Genomic DNA, 17,730 nt, shown 5'->3' with positions numbered 1-17,730 from the left:
AAAGCAGCAATGATCTCACTGGTTTCAACCAAGTGCTGATATACTAATTATGTCTTAACTACATCTCCTGTTTCTTCCTAGGTCTTACTGCTGCAGCATCTCTTGTATCCCTGGCTTGGGCTTTGGCTTCTTACCAAAAGGCCCTCCGTGACTCCCGTGATGACAAGAAACCCATCAGTTATATGGCTGTTATAATCCAGTTTTGCTGGCATTTCTTCACAATTGCAGCAAGGGTCATTACTTTTGCTCTGTTTGCCTCAGTTTTCCAGCTGTACTTTGGGATCTTCATTGTGCTGCACTGGTGCATCATGACCTTCTGGATCGTCCACTGCGAGACAGAGTTTTGCATCACTAAATGGGAGGAGATAGTTTTCGACATGGTTGTTGGGATAATCTATATATTCAGCTGGTTCAATGTCAAGGAAGGAAGGACACGCTGTAGGCTTTTCATTTACTATTTTGTGATCCTTTTAGAAAACACCGCCTTGAGTGCTCTCTGGTATCTGTACAAGGCCCCACCAATCTCTGACGCATTTGCCATACCAGCACTGTGTGTAGTGTTCAGCAGCTTTTTAACAGGCATTGTTTTTATGCTAATGTACTATGCCTTCTTTCACCCCAATGGACCCCGGTTTGGGCAGTCACCAAGCTGTGCTTGTGAGGACCCTGCCACTGCCTTCACCCTACCCTCAGAAGTGGCCACAAACACTCTGCGGTCCATCTCCAACAACCGCAGTGTCACGAGTGAGCGGGATCAGAAATTCGCAGAGAGGGATGGGTGTGTGCCTGTGTTTCAGGTGAGACCCACCGCACCTTCTACACCTTCATCCCGGCCACCAAGGATTGAGGAGTCTGTCATTAAAATCGATCTGTTCAGGAACAGGTACCCAGCGTGGGAGAGACATGTGTTGGACAGGAGCCTGAGGAAGGCGATCTTAGCATTTGAATGTTCCCCTGCTCCTCCACGGCTACAATATAAAGATGATGCCCTTATCCAGGAGCGCTTGGAATATGAAACCACATTGTAAGCAAACAAAAACACAGCTTGAAGAAGCTACGACGTTACAGTCCAAAATAAGGGTTGACTGTAGGGCTGTAGGAATAACTAAACTGCGTACTACAAATAGAGCAGCAAGCTGTAGTGTTCTTAGTCTGGCTATCATCATGATTATCATTTGATCCACTGTGTGCAGTCTGTCTGCAGGACACTGATACAGCAGCATCACCTGAAAGCCTCAAAAAAACCCAAACCTGGCCCACACATACAGATCAGTTACTTCAGCTGGGGAAATTCACCCACGACGCCGTGCTGCTGTGAAACTCTGACTGCACAGTACTTATAATCAGCCCAGTAGGAAGGCTGTGACCAGAGCCTTCAACTTTAGCCAGTAGTGCATTTTATTTTAGAAATGAATGATTGACATTTGCATAATCAACAGCAAAAACAAGCAAAAACTTTTTCAAAAAGAAACAGAAGTGTAGCACACAGTGTTGCTGTTATGAAAACTGCTTTCTAGGGAAAAACCAGGAACATAGTAGTCTTCAACCCTCCCATAAATCAACCGTTCAGGTTAGAATAGATATGCAAATAGTTCTTAATTAAAAATACATCATCATATTTGTAAGGCTGTCAATGGAAAATAAACTAAATTCTGATTAATTGGGTCATAAACATTAATACTACCAGAACTATTTGTTTTCTGTGGAATTTCAAAGTCTTTTTAAACGCAATTCAAGTTCTTGATGTTACTTCCAACAGAAATCCTATGAAGCTCACTTCTGGTTTTCAGGAGAAATAAGGAGCTCTAGCACGTAGTGATGTAAATTAAATGATAATCATGATTCAGTGTTCAATCTGCAAAAAAACAAAAGTAATATATATATATATGTAAAAGAACAGGGAAGTATAGTTTTCATATTCTAAACTTTTTGGAGGACCCCATTCAGATATATCAGAAGAAACAACAAACAGATGAACACACTGAAACTTCTCTGTTTCAGGACTGAGAATGCATGATTCAGTGTGTGAATGTATGCAGGGGTGACAAGAGACTGTGACATGCCATACCCTTCTAGTGCCAAACGTTGTATAACTGCAAAGTTGCTATTGCCTGAGGGACAGGTAACAAGTGGCACAAGCCCTACCAGAACAAGAAGCAGGAAAGACCAGTCAAGTTCTCAACTTGTAGAGACAGCTCTGATTTTCTCACCCAAGGTGAAAGTGATGTCTTTTAAAGGCTTTCAGCCACCTCTTAGTAAGTATATTCAATGAAGTATAATCTAAGCAAGTTATGTGGAAGACCTCTTCTGCCTGTTCAAGACTTGTGTCCAGATATGTCTAAAAATTAGGTTGAATCTCTTGTAATAGAGTGCTTTTGCTGCAAGCTTTTGGGTTTTAAATACCTCCCTAAATCTAGTCAGTGGTATCTTCCTTTATGTTAAAAGTATCCCCTGATGGTGCTTTCAAATGCATTAAAGGTGCAAGTCAAAATTTGATAGTATTTTTTTTAAAGCTGGTGCAGAGTGAAAAACTCATTAATTATTTCAATATTTTTGTAAAGTAAAAATATGATATCAACAGGTTACTTTTTATAAACCTCAAATCTTTTAATACATTTCATTCTCTTTGTAGCTTAGATTTTAAGAATTGGTCCATGAATTTTATCAACTGGCTTCTGCAGGTTGATATAAAACTGGTTTTCACACATTATGGGTTTGTTTTGCAGTGTAATGCCATATGAAAGCCTACATGGGTACTTTTAGAATACTCTATACACCGTGGATCCTGCTTCAACTGTAAGTGGCTTGTGAAGACACCCAGTGATTCCATAAGAAACAATTTGCTATAACTATTTCCATCCGTTTTAGGAGAGCGAAGCAGAACTGAAGAGTTACTGTTGTAAATGGCATTGTCAGGATGGAGAAGACCTGATGATTGGTATTGTAATCTTCACTGTCAGATAGATCCAGTATAGTCACTGCTGTATATGCTGCTGGGTAAATTTCAGTCTTTCCTATAATTAATATTTGTACTATGAAATGGCCGAGGTTACACAGCCTATGTTTCTTTGTATGCGTTCAACTAGCCATTTTTAATGTTGACTTTTTTTATTAGTGAAATGTTCAATTCCTGTTGTTCTTTGCTGGGGCAAGATCCTCAAAACAAAACATCTGTGAAAGTGCAGGAATCTGCAAGGCAGAGGGAACTTTACACAGATCAGAAAACACCCATGCTTCAAGGGTTTCTTAGGTATTTTCAAATTAAGCAGTGGCCAGCTGCCTCTATAATAATTTTTTAAATAAAGCAATTGTTTGATAGTCCAGACCTGAAGCTTTATACAAAGTGATTGCCCTTCCCTCCATGGAGATAGAGCTGATCATTCAGTGAAAACCACTCATATTTTGTCAGAAAATACACCACTGCAAGAAGTGCTAAAAAAAAAGATTTTGGGAGCAGGTCCTTTGTCCCATCAAATTCAGCAAAGCCTTCACTCCAGAATCAAATGCTAGCTCACGCAAGGAAATTGCTGTTTTTGTTTACAAACAAGGCACATGGTAAATTTTGTAATCCAAGATGGGAGAGTTTCTTTTGGAAACGGTTTGATATGTTTGCTGCAGCTTTTATTTTTTAATTTTCTTTTTAACAATGTTTGTAAAAATGTTTCTGTCAAGCAAACTACTGCGGGGTCTGAGTGCACAGTGCCATATGAGGCACTACATGTGCACACTTTGTCTTCAGAATTCAATCCAGTTGTTTGAGGAAAACAGAAGTCATTTTACACTGAGTCAGAATTTGCTCTCCAAGACCTTGCTCTGTTGCATTCATAACGTCAGTGATACTTGCACTGAAAACATTGGCCATTGAAATCCTAACGCTTAGATGACTGCACGGACAGTTTCTCAATTTGCATTGCTGTGAATAGTCGCATTAAAAGCTGTAATAATTTTTTATAGATGTTACGATTCAACATAGTCCACGTTGAAATTCCATGATGGCCTTATGGACAGTTAATATGCACTATTCTTTTTACCGCAGACAGTTTTAAGATCAATACAGTTCAATAAAAACAGCAATAGCAAAAAAAAAAAACACAAAACAAACCAAAAAAAAAAAAAAAGTAAAAAAAATTAACTTCTACTTTGAAATAATGAAAAAATCAGGTCTTTTAAATTTCATTCCACAATACATGAGAATAAAAGAGTTCATAAGGATATTCTGGTAAGGAAAAGCAATCACATCTATTTGTTAGAAATAAGAATTGTGAAAATGTTGTTCTAATGAATCAAAAAAAATTGCCAGCAGATTTAATGGTAATTTATCTGGTTAAAGACTTGGGCCTAAAATTGTGAGAGTTCTGGATTTGTATCCTACAGAAAAGACAATTTAACTAATATTCACTACTCTAATTAGGTAAAGGAGAAGTAATGCATATCCATGTTCATTCAGAAAACATAGAAGAAAATGTAAGATAAACCTTTTGTCTTATTTCAAAAGTTATTTGTTCTGTAATAGGATAATTTTAAAAATATATATGAATTCTTTGAAAATATGTGCAATACTTTTTTTCCTGCATATTTAATGAGAAAAATCATTTCCACTTTTGTTTATCTCAATTTAAATATGCTTCTTGTGCTAGAACAATGTTTCTGTGCTTGAGTTATATGGGCTTGATGGCATATAAACAATGTTTTCATTGGCAAATCAACAAATTTTCTATTGATAAATTTCTATAACATTGGAGAAAACCTTCCAAAATTAAATGCTAGGCCTCAGCTGCCTGATTTTGTAAACTTTTAAGCAAAGGAGGTAAATTAAAATTTTATTGGAACTGCAATTATTAATATGTGGTGTATAACTATTAAACCCAAATTGATTTAAAGCATACAGTAGTCTAGCTAATATATCATCCTCTCCCCAAAAGAGCCATTCATGAGTGGTACTGAAAGTGTGAGTGCTGCTTTATTTGGAAAGAGACTGCCAATCACACAATATATTCATTTACTTTTTATTGGCCGTCAAATATTCACAACTAGCCTGATGGTTTTTTTCAGAACTCAAATTAAACAATTTTGAAGTATTTGTGATTTGATCATACAACTCCTTAAAGAGCCTTAAAAGTGGTGGTGTACTGAGTTTTAATTGGCTCTGCCAGCAATTCAGCTTCCAAAGCCACTGCCCTTTCTCTGCTCTACCCCTGAAGTCATGCAGTTGGGAGTGACTGAGGTGCTATGATTTACTCTGCACCCCCTGCACTGCCTGCCCAATGCCAAGGAAAAGACTTCAGCAGGTTTCTGGGGTCCTACTGCTGCCTCTCTTTCTCCTGTGCATGCTGGGAAGCAGAGTAAATTACATTTTGCATCCACCTAAACATGCTTATTTAGGTTGAGTCCCTGCAAGAGGTGCATGATAAAAATAATCACAACACATGTCCATGAATTTACAAGCCCAACACTGTAATTACTGATTTTGTAGCATAACAATGCAGGATGTGGGAAGAATTGTCTAAATACACAATAAGCCATTTAATTTTGTTAATTGTAGCAATTAGACTAGCTCTCATGAAGCCCATTCTCTGAGCAGAAAGCCAAATGGAGCAAGTAAGTGGCAAACAGCCATTTATATACCAGAGACACTATGTTATGAAATCATCCCTTGATTGTCTATAGAACTATGTCTTTCCATTATGGCATTGAGTCCATTCCTCTTTATGCTGATAAAACAGATAAAATGCAAAATGAGAACAGACTCTTTTAAGTCTGTGAATTAAAAAACCTCACAACAGATTTCTGCAGTCCGTATAGTGATTTTCTTTTTTTTTTAAAACAAATTCCATCATCATTTTCACTTGGCTGCAAATTGCTGAGTGATCTGCTCCTGAGATGATTCCTCGCATCTGGTATGAGCAGATTTCATTACAGGAGAGATGGACATGACCTGATAAAGCCTTGCACACACAAGATTAGGGAAATAGTGTCACCAATCTACAGGTCATTCACAAAGCTTTTTTTATCACGTGAGGGGTCCCCGAGACCATTTGTTTTACTATAGGGACCTCACTGCAGGTCTTTGGTGGGATTTCTTCACAGTTACACTGGTATGAATAGGAGAAAATCAGGCTCCCGGCCTTGAGTGAATAACCACATGGGTTCAGACCATGGTAGTGAAAGTTTTCACTTCCTAGCTCCAAACTAAATTCAGCAGATGTGCTTCATACCAAAGAGCCTGAATATCATCGCTTGGCTCAACCATAAATACATCCTCTAAACTTAGTGCTAACATTTCTTCTTATTTACTTTTTAGTTCAAACATTTAAGAATAGACATACCCATTTTGACCAAATAGTCATTTTATGATCCTTTTAAGGAGATTTTGAAAAATGTCTCTGAAACCACACATTTCCAGTGATAACAAAAATCAGTTGCTGACCAGTGCATTCATTAAAAGGAACTCATTCTTAACATGCAAGCTTGGTTCCTGTACTTGTGGTTTTTTTCTGAATGCTTAGCATTTAATTCTTATGCAGAGGATCTTATATACCCATTAGTAAGCCATGTGCCTACTCTGCATCCTGAAGCAAAGAGGAGAGATAAACAAGATGCAAGGAGAAAAGTCCTCTTCAGCACATTTATGGAGTGATTTGCATGAGCTAGAGAGGTAAGAGAAGCTTACAACAGAGTTATTGATCCTGTATATATCAATAGAGATTTACAAGAAGTTGTGAGATAAGTGGCCAACTAATAGATCAAATCTTAACTTCTATATGCAAGGTACTGTAAAATAAAAACAGACAAAAAACTTAAAGCCAAAATCTAATTTCTAGGAATGGTTGGGATAAACTTCAAAATGTATCGGATTTGTCAATATAACCAGATGCTACATTCATAGAAAGGAAAACATAACTGCTACGGATACATACATTTTTTGTATCTGTAGATTCCGACCTCTTATTTCAGGTATCTTTGGAAGCAATTGCTGCTGGATCTTCCTTCTGGGAATGCTGTAGCCCTAGGCATTCTAGCAGCTTTTCTACACAAGATGTGTTTTCTGTAGGAAAGTCTACATTCTTTTAAAAAGCATAGGGCTTGGGGTTTTCCTTGCACTGAGCTAAACCTCACAAAAGCATTTTAGTGAAAAAGAGGTGTGTCCACTCAGCCACCTTGTGTGTAAAAGGTACTGCAAAATGTATTTTCACAGATAAGTGATTTCCTTGAGGTAAACAAGCTGCTGGTTGAATGTCTCGAAGAGCTTTCAGAGATGTAACACAGTGCTAAAGCATGACATAGGCTCTGTGTGGGTGCTACGAGTCCACTCAGGGCAAGGCCTGCTCATAGTCCAGCACTCTCTTCCCCCACCTCATGCATCAAAAAAACGCAGAGATAGGAATACCATGTGCATGGGCTGGACAAAAGCCACGACACACAGGGACCAGATATCTCGCATGCTGCAGTACACATGCAGAGGTCAGTGCAGGCATGTCGGGGGCCTCAGGTTATCCTGTGATCCTCCAAACTGCACTAACCAGGAGCTCCTCAACATTTTGTGCTAGGTGTTCAAGCACCTAAAATTTGGCTCCTGAACATGGTCTTCACAGCACAGAGTAGCTTATCTCCTATGTCCTACCTAAGCCTGCCAGGATCCCCTGAGCAGGTATTCTACCCATCACAGCTTAAGGAATCTGGTCCTCTGAGGTGCTACCAGATAGACCTTTACACAGAAATACTCATGACTGCTTTTCCAGCAGTAGATTTGTGGTAAGCAGAGACAAAGGGGAGAGCCAGGCTCAGTTCTCTCTTCAGCTAGCAGTGATTCATCTCTCTAGCTACTATCTCTCAGGGGAAGGTTATAGGGCTGCACACTACTGAGGAGAAGGGCATACTCCCTCCCTCTTATTCTGAGGCTGTTCGTCCTCTTTATGGAAAATCTAAAGGTTATCCTGTGCAATGTAAATATAGTTCTAGTAATTTGGTGCATTTGGTCTCCTCAGTATTGAGGACCAAACTTGTTGCACACATCCAGTGCCATTGCCTGCATCCAGCCCAAGTAATGTCTACAGTAAACATCTGGGGCAGATGAAAAATCACTCTGCTCACCTTCCAACCTGACCAAAAGCTATATGAACATGGTTAGCACTGTGACAAATTCTGAATCTCTATACACTGCCTTGCATCAGGTCTATTAATGCACTGTGTGCTATTCTGGCCACGTTCGCCTGGATTCTCACTGGAGCTCAGGCAGACTTCATGTGTGCACCAGAGCTACACTATGTAGCTTATCCATTGTTCCTTGAGCCTTTGATGCACCTCCCTTGAAACGCCAGTTCTTATGCCAAACAAAGATCAGTCTGGGCTGAGTAAAGAGCAAAAAGACTGTATGCTGGCTTACAAAAAGGCTGAAGCATGTGGAGCAGACATGGCTTCTCTGAATGATACATTTGAGCTGCAGTTGTGTACAAATTGACAAGGTTATGGTGAATGCAAGAAGCAAGTTCAGTGCCCACAGTTTGGAGCAGGCTATAAAAAATACTCTTTGTGAAAGTGTTTTTTTTCTCACAATAAAAATGGCAGGATCATATCCCATACTTGGGAGTAAATTTACAGTATCAAATGCATTTTAATATATATACATATATATATGTGTGTGTGTGTGCATATGCAAATGACAGTGAGTCCTGAGATTCTATTAAGATTTGATCTTACAGTTCATTTACATTCTAAGCCTAGAAAAAAAGCACCAGGAGCATCATCATCAAGGGTAATCAAGAGCTGACTGCACAAAGAAAAGAACAATATTGCAAAACACATTCCAGTCATTATTGGAGACAGCTTTGTTGTGTATTATGCCAGCACTTGAATGAAAAGTTGTGGAGGAAATATGTCTAATGCTATATTTCATCATCCTAAGCATTGCTAAAAGAATAGAGGGGCGAGTAGACTTGTGCAAAATAAATAAGGATTTATCACAGTTGATCAGAGAAAAAAAGAAAAGACAAATAGCAAAAGGATCAATTAAACCTTTGTTTCATATAGTGTTGGTTGTATTTGTTTCACTATCAGTTATCAATGTCAGTAGTTTATGAAGGAAATAAACTGCAATGATTAGGTCGGTTTACTTGAATTTCAACTGAAAAACACTGAAGAGTGTTTGTTATCCAGCACATAAGCAGTTGCCTAATACATGCTCTCAGAAGGAAAGATTTGCTATTTCATGGATAATGTACTGAAGATAAATTTCTAATGCATGTGTTTGAAAACAATACCCCATCAATTTAAATGCACCATGCATACACAGTAACTATTTCTGAAATTTTAATTACTGTTCTATTTTCAGTATGTGTTCTGCATTATCATCTGTGTGTCCCAGACTGTTTTTTAGACAACATTTGATAAGGATTGATTTTAAATTTTAGGAAGCTGAGGAAAAAATTACTAACCATTGAAGGCATTTGCTGCACTGAAGTTCAGGTATATGTCCCGAGTTCCTGATCTGAGTGACCATTCAGCAGTAAGGATAGTGTTTGAAAAACTATAGTAACTTTTCAACAGTGTCAGAGTTATAGACAGGTAGGTCTAAAATTGTCACAGAGACTGGGTCAGTAGCTGCAGAAGGGAAGTTCAAAAGTAGTCACTAATGACTACACTAATGACTCCTGACGTTGTTCCCTGCATTTCCATTTTGGGACACACATAACCTTCCTGCCGGCCAGTGTCCACATGTGCTATGATTAGTCCCGGCTTCAGCACTGCAGGCATTTGCCCTTGCTGAAAAGGAAGACAAAGTGGGCGTCTTGTTTCCAGCTGCAGTTCCCTCTGGGTTATCGAGCTGGCCCACATGGGATATTTCACTGAGAACACTTTAGCCATCAGTGAGATTGTGGTACCTATTTGGGCAGGACTTAGCCTTTAAACAGCACTATATGAACAATGAAAAATCTTCCTTTGTCAGCAGAGAGGGCAGCTGCCACTATTTATAGTCGCACAGTGCCAGCATATTGTCATGTACTTGTGGCTGCTATCGATTCCTCCTTTTTTATTTTATTGGAACAGCTTGGAACTTGTCAAACTTTGCTTAGGTTGATTTGCAGCTAATTAATTCAACAGACATTTTTAATCTTGTAAATTTGTGACTTGTAATACACTAATCAAGCTCCTATGAGCAAACATTAATCAGTTAGGGGGAAAAACAGAAAGCTGTTGTTAGCTGTGTTCAGCATGGTGCCCACACTGGAAAGAGTGATCTAGAAGAAATGCAACATTAGCAAATTCATCCTAGCTGAGCTTTCATCATTCATCTTATGAATCATTCATGCATTTGATTTGTTTCGTACATACAAGGAGTTGTATTTAAAAGAGGATTGTTGGGATTGAGACAGCTCTCATTACCATCAATGGGGAACTGGCCACATTTCCTTCTGGTCATCTATATCAACAAAGAGTTGTTCTACCCAGCAGCAGTACAATTTAATTTCTGAGATTACTGTGCTGGTTGTGGAAGAGTGTATCCTGGAGAAATGACTGTAACAAAACACATTTAGCAATAGCACTAATGGTGCTGGGTGTTGGACTGGAGAAAACCTTTATTCATTGGTTTTGACACACAGGTGGATTATAGCTACTTTGACACATTAAGCAGAAGGAAAAAAACACATAATGTTGCCTGTACCAAAGCAAAGCATTTAAGCCCTTTTATAAGCAGAAAGGATGTAGGTTAGTACACCTGCAGTTTATAATGATCAGTAGGAATGAGTGAGTGGTTTAATATTTAACCTAACTCTGGTACTTGGAGGAACACAGTTTCAGCAACACAGGACTTGGCAAGAGCTTACATCTTGTCTGTACCCCCTCCTGGTAAGGAGTTTTCAAGCAGGGTGCTGTCAGAGCCCCCTCTGGTCTGTCTGCAGGGGGTGCACGTGTATGTACCTCAATGAGTAATCTGTACACATTTTATCGTGGAGGCTTCTCCACTGGGACCTCTAGCACAGAGGCCAGAGATCAAAAAGACAGAAAAGCAAAGGGATGATTCCTCCAGTCAAGATTAAGAGATGTTTGTGAAATACAGTGGAAAAGCTGCCCCTGCTGTTTCAGTGGATAAAGGGAGGAGAGGAGTCTTTTAACAGCAGAAAAAAAACACAACATACCAACAAACCTTAGTGCCAAAATACTATTTATGGTGCAATTACTCGCTCCTCAAGGAAAGATGTTGACTGAGAAAATTCTGTATATGTTGCGAACTGGAACACACAGGGAGACATGAAAGATACTTTTTAGATGTAACTTCGTTGCTATTGACAGGAGTGGTTTATTAGCAATAAGATACAAAAGTGTCTCAAACTATGGCCTGGGAGACAAGGATTTTGTATGGCTGTTACGCCAGTGATTGTTAAATGTAGAAATCAGCTCTTTATAGTAGATTATAGGTCGAAGAACTTTTTTTATTATTATTTTCTTCACAGAGGATAAGTCTCAGATGGCTTTCACAAAAGAAAAGAAAAAAATGAGAAAAAAACACATAAGTTTTAAAATAGGCTCAGAAGATGGGCTTTTCTATATATGGAATATTGTAGGCTTGGTGTTGTTCAAGTGCTTGTGCCTTTTCTCAGGCTCTCAGTGTCTCATGCAGTACGTCCAAAAGCAGATAGCGGATTTGCAGGTGCATGTTCCTTTAGTGAGAATAGTCCTCACATTAACTTGTTCATGCACAGCTGAGAAGTGCATACATGTGGAGGTGTGCACTTGTAAAGGTGTAGAGCAGGAAAAACACTAGCAAAGATGAAGATCAGTATATGATGTGGTAGAAGCATTATTATAATTAGGGAAAAGCTGTGAGTCTTTAGAGTAGGTAACCTATTTGTTATGTATTTGTTCGTGCTCAGGTATTTTGTCACTCAACTCATCATGGAAATTACTGGTGAAGGAATTCCAACTATATTAGAAGTTAGCATCGATTCTTGCTTGTTTAGAAGCAGGAACAGTATCATCCTGATTTCAGCTGAAATCGCTATAGAGGCATCCATATCTTAATGCATGATCTGTAAGTGTAGCATATCATAACACATCTGTTTTCTTCAAAGATTCACTCAAACGAGTTTGCAAAATTTACTGATCTTTTTCCTTACTTTCATTTTCCTCCTGTGCTTGAGTCTCAGATGCAAACCTCAGTGAGAGAAGACAAAGCTCAGGTTATTTAACAGACTTTTTTTTCTCACATTGTAGTACAAAACTTAGAAATTCTTTTGTCTAACGCTTGGCTATTCAGATAACCTCTATAGTTAGAGAAGGAGATGCAAGTTAAAGTTGCAAATACTGAAGGAATTTTATCAAGTGCAAAGCAGGAACATTTTTAAAGATAGCTGTCATGTCTTGCTGCTCAACTGATCTTACTTCGTCATTCCAAAGCCCTGGTATATGCCCAGAACAACCTAGAAGTAAATATATTTTGTTTCTGAGATCATTTCTGAATCACAGAACAGGCAGTAACTGGGGGTGATGTTGGATTAACAAGCAAAGATCTATCATCCCACTGCAGTTCTTTAACAGGATTGCAGTTCCTTCAAATCGATTCCCATTGATTCTCAAGGGCAGAGACTGTCCCCTATGTAATTTGTTTTACTTGTGGCAACAGATATTCTTCTGTCTATTCTTTGAGTTGTCTATTATTAACAAGCTAATGTCTATTCTAACGAATGAGCATCACTATTTTCCTGCAGGTACCATTCCATGTATAAGGCTGCTTCAACAGTGGGAGCTGGCTCTGTTCTTCCTCCCATGCTTGCTTACCTGACTCTTTAATCAAATGCTAACTTAACAATTCTTATTTCTCACACTGCAGAGCCATGCAAAACACAGTTGGACTTCTGGATTTGACCCATGGCATTAACAAATGGGAGAGTCATCTTCTCACTGTAAGCTGAGTGCATTGGAAATGGTACCCACTGGGAAGCAATAAACACAGTTCCTAACCTTGCTGATTTTATAGTCATTTTCCAGAGTGCAGCTGTGGTTTAAAACTTTGTGCAGGTCTCTGTAATCTTCTTTTATTAAAAAAAAAAAGAAAAAAATAAAAAAAAGAAAAAGAAAATAAACCCAACTTTAATTGTTCTTCCACAGTAATTGTTCTCTTGAAATTTGTGATGTGCAAGGAGAATGTCAGTTAATTAACATTAGACATTCTGAATGGATTCCTACGAAAACTATTTATAAACCCAGCAGTAATTAAAAAGAACAGATTTTCCAGTTATTACAGGATACGTATGTATATACTCAGATAAGGCTCATTTGTGCATTCTTCCACCGTTCATCTCTTAAGATACAGAACTCAAAGTTTGTTTTCAGATTGCCTGGTGAATTTAATCTGTTTAGAGGAAATGTGTACATAAGTGCTTATAGGCTATTAGTAAAACTGGTGAGCCTTCAAAGCAATTTTATGAGAGTCAAAGGATCCTAAAAGACAGACTTGGTATCAGTTGTGCTTGCAAAACCTTCTTGAATGATCTACGGCTAAGCAAAAAATCAAGCTAAAAGACATTCTTAAAGGACTGAGAAATTCTGCCTGGTGAACATGTCAATAAGTTATACTTACACCAGCACTCTGGACAGAAGCATTTATTGTACTGGGATTTGCTTGGGTTACAGGCAGTTTATAATCATAAAGGGCTTCCCTGAAGGTCCACCATAGCAAATGGATTACTTTCTTTCTAGTTTATTGGAGTCCAACAAGCCTCAGGAGTAAGCATGTAGGCATTTTGGCTTTAAATTTCACAATGCCTAAGTAAAATTTACTTTTAAGGAATCTCTTTAATAACTAGTTTACGGCTCACTTGAACTTTGCTATCAAGTGAAACTGTCAGTTATTGTGCAGAAAATACTGATTAGGCTAAGTCAATGAAAACGTCTGTGGAAATGTCTCATGTAAAAAGTCTTTGTATTAAAAAACAGTCCACTGGAAATAATACTAAAGCGTTTCTAGGTCTTCCAGTTCTGTTAGTCACTGGATGAGGCCCAGATACCTGCCTGGATTCCAGGATAAATTAAAATAGTTGTTTAAATTTTCAGACAGCTTATTAATATATTAATAATATTTTATGGTTTTATATTTTAAAAGTATCCTTTAAGCTATATATTTCAATGTCAAAAAAACAATCCACATCTCTCTATAAGGCTTAAGTCACTGGGCTCAAGTCACTGGGCTCCAGGTCAGAAGGGGAAAAACTGGACAAGTTAGGGAGGGACATTTTATCCTAAGCTCAAGAAAGAGTCCTCCTGCTTTTCCCACCAGCCTGCTACCCCAGCCCTCCACAATACCACCCTGTCATGCTTCACCACAGAACCCCCTGAAAATGGATATAGGATTTGGATCTTGACAAACTTCTTTAGTGCTGGGTCTCACAGGAAGAGGATGGAGGCGCCTCGATGGCATGAGTGTAGGATCAGGCAGGTGGTGGCAGATCCTCTCTTCTTCCAGTTTCTCTAATGGCTGCCACTGACACAACTGAACTGTGGATGGGAAGAGGAACTGCTGCTTCTTGGGGCAGATACTGTTTGTGAGTCAGGGGTTATTATTTGTAGCATGTCTCTGTGAAAAGGAAAGGCAGCAAATAAAAGTTATGACACAGTGAAGAGGATGCCTGCGTATGTCAAATACCCACAATACCAAAACACTGGAACATCAAGCTGGATGCCTAGGCTGTAAAGGTTAGTGCTAAGAACATAAGTTTATGACATGGTGCAATGCAGTACTCTAAGATGCAGTTTTAGTTTTGCAAATTGATATGCATAGGGAAGAACAAAGGATTGCCTTTAATGTTGTTTCACATGAAGAAAAATATTTTTACATCCATTTCAAGTGTGACTTTTGGTGTCTTTGTGTTTTACTAAATAAGGCCTGAAAAATAATTCTTTCCCCTTCAAAATCAGAGCATCTTTTTCTGACTAGGTTTACATAAATCTACAAACCCTTGACCTCTCTGGGAAACTGAGATTCTCACAGCTCCACTTCTTTCCCCGCCTCGAAAAATCTGAGCAGGAACAGGAACTCATGACAAACATTTTGAGGAAAGCTGCAATACCCTGCCACATCAAGAAATCTCACACTCCAGTTTCCTAGTTTTCCACTAAGTTCTGTGGCAAGAGCAGGAAAAATTAAGGCCACAATGTGCAGGATATGCAGATATAATTGCAATTACCAGCAGCTCTGCCACTGCGGTACGTAAATTCAGCTCACTGAGAACATCATCAGTGACTCCTCATTGTGGGCTGCCAGAGATGAAGCTGGTCATAATCCCACATCACTTTTGAAAATTGTAATCAAAATAAAGGAAGCTTAGAAAGGTAAAATTAAGAAAAAGGAAAAAATTAATTTCAGGTTTTTCTTGTTTAATAAAAGTACTAATGCATTTTTCTGTGTCATAAGTTACATGTAAACCATATGCACATGCTTCAAAGTTCAAACACTATGTTTTCACAGGCCAATCAAAAACAAGCCTCACCAAAGCTATTTCAGGTTGTTATGCTCCCTAGTGTGATTTCTTCAAGCCAGGCACCTAGTGCAGATCTCATGATAACAAATTGCACGTACCCATGTTGTAACCATCAGCGGTGGGATCAAACTGTAGGACCCAGAAAAGCGAGCACATTGCATGTTCAGTAACAGGATGTATAAGGTTATTGATACTGAAGTCAGGAACACATCTCCAATTTGTCTTTTTCCTACAAGTAGGGTTTGTTTGTGGTGGTTTTTTTGTGTTGAAATTCATTCCCAGAGCCTGAAGTCTTTTCTTGCATTTGCACACTCAAGTTGTGAATTTCAGTAGAGAAAACTACCTGCTCCTCTTCCTAGGCAGGAATGGCAGGAAACGCTGGGTCTGCCTTTGTGCCAGGGGCTGTTAGCTGGCGCTCTGAGATCATGATGTGAGCCCAAATCCTTGCTCATCCTTAGTGGACTCAAGCCAACACTTTCCTGGAGACTGTCCTGTCTCCAAGAGGGGGAACACTGCCCCTCTCTCCAGATGAGAAAAGGTCACAGTGATGGCTGAAACGCAGTGTTGTTGAGCATGAGCAGGAAGGCCGGAGAGGAGCTGTGATTCTGTGGTCCAAGGTGGAGGCTGACCATCAGTTTAAAGACTGCTAGGCTAGGTGTGTACACACAGGATCTTCAGGAACATCACATGGGGGACCCCCAGCACATGGGCACATCCCACATTGGAACCAGATACATCCTAGGCAGGCTCCCAGGACATCTATTGGATCAGTCCGTAGGAGGCACAGGCACAGTATCCCTAGCCCTGTGACTCTCAGGTGACCCTGGTGGAGGATGGGTGTGTAGAAGCCCACCCAAGCTTAGATGGTAGCCCACCTTCAGGCATTCACAGTGTATTTCTGCCTTCGAGGAACTGCAGTCCCACAGGTCAACCAGATCTTATATGATGCCTAAATGGCTTCCTAACACTATTAAAAAAGCCTGAAAAAAATGCACATGAAAATAGACTCAAATACTTGAAATTCAAATTCCAAGAGTATATTCTGTGTTCATTCCTATGTTATTATTACCAAACCCATTTTCTTCTCAGAAATCATAAACTTTCCTGCTTTAAGTTGTTGAATGATACAAAGTTAATTCCAAATGAGTTGATTTTTTACTGTATCTGTCCTGGGTTTAGTTTGTTCAGTTATTTTTCATAAATGCATTTTACATCTAACTACCTCAGCTGCCTTTTGGTTTGTTTTGGCGCATATGAAGTCATGCACTTTCTATATTCGGGGATTTGGGGGGAGTTCTTTCCATTTTGAATAACCAGGTTCAAAGCCATGTTGATCGATTTATAGAGGAGATCAATTTAACAACACATAGTTATTGACAGCTGCAGAACATACATTTTATTTTTAGGTTCTGTTGGAGTATAGTTTAACAAAAAACACCATAAGCTGCTTATTAATTTGCCTTAAAAAATGTGTGCTCTTTCCTATTCAAGTTGTGTTAACTCTTTTCTTGTACACAATTTATGTGGCAGAGACTAACGTAACAGTTGGCAGATAAACAGCAAATTGAACAGAATGGACCAATAGTTTCTCAGTTCTCTGTTGAAAACTGTTGCATTATACACTGATTGTGCTAAAATAATTGTTACTGTGCTTATACTCCTTAGTCACCTTTGCGGAAATGAAGTGACGAAAGATCATATTTGTGTTTATGGAACAGTGTAGATATCCCCCCAGTACAAGCACAGTGACTTGAGGTGAATGATAATCATTGCAGAACTTGTGCTTTGACTTGTAAACATTGTAAAAATGTATTTGGTATTTTATTTGAAATGAAGAATCAAAATAGTTATTAAAAAAAAGAAAGAAATCTTCGTGTAAATATATATATTCTGAATCCATGTATACAAACATTCCTTTAGAGTTCAGATTGTGAAGAGTGTCTTTATTGGCTAGAGACCCCTGCCCCGCGTGGCAGAGGTTACATGTGCTATAGTAAAGAACACAGTGTGTGAAGTATTTGATGTACTGCAGTACCATAGTTATTTTGGTCTGTTAAGTAAGTTGCAATTTGTGATGAAATGAAGTTGAAAGTAGTGCTTCATACTAACAAATTTCCTTGGTTACAACTTGATTTTTCTTGTAAAACTTAAAAGGAAAACTTGAAAATTTTATATATTTGGATTTTGTAGATTTTTTTTAATTTATTGCAACACAAGGTACCAAAATCATTAAATAAAGTACACTGTGGTCATTTTA

General features: G+C 38.7%; 1 protein-coding gene and 1 long non-coding RNA gene across 2 annotated transcripts in view; both read left to right on the top strand.

Annotated features, from left to right (window-relative positions):
* XKR4 (XK related 4) overlaps window positions 1-5,784 on the top strand; it is a 232,276-nt gene extending 226,492 nt beyond the window's left edge. The window contains exon 3 of the mRNA XM_062633389.1: window positions 82-5,784. Within this exon, the coding sequence (XP_062489373.1) occupies window positions 82-1,028 (947 nt within the window). The 3' untranslated portion in view covers window positions 1,029-5,784. The remainder of the gene's footprint in view (window positions 1-81) is intronic.
* Window positions 5,785-14,758: 8,974 nt separating this feature from the next.
* Window positions 14,759-17,730, top strand: LOC134171300 (uncharacterized). The gene is made up of 2 exons (XR_009967580.1): window positions 14,759-15,727; window positions 15,758-17,730. It is a non-coding gene; the product is annotated as an uncharacterized LOC134171300 (long non-coding RNA).

Source organism: Pezoporus occidentalis, unplaced genomic scaffold (assembly GCF_034315485.1).
Source record: "Pezoporus occidentalis ecotype Australia unplaced genomic scaffold, CSIRO_AGI_Poc_V1 ctg4, whole genome shotgun sequence".
NCBI classification, from domain to species: domain Eukaryota; kingdom Metazoa; phylum Chordata; class Aves; order Psittaciformes; family Psittacidae; genus Pezoporus; species Pezoporus occidentalis.
The sequence above is the reverse complement of the archived record's forward strand: the minus strand, read 5'-3'. Positions and strand labels throughout refer to the sequence as shown.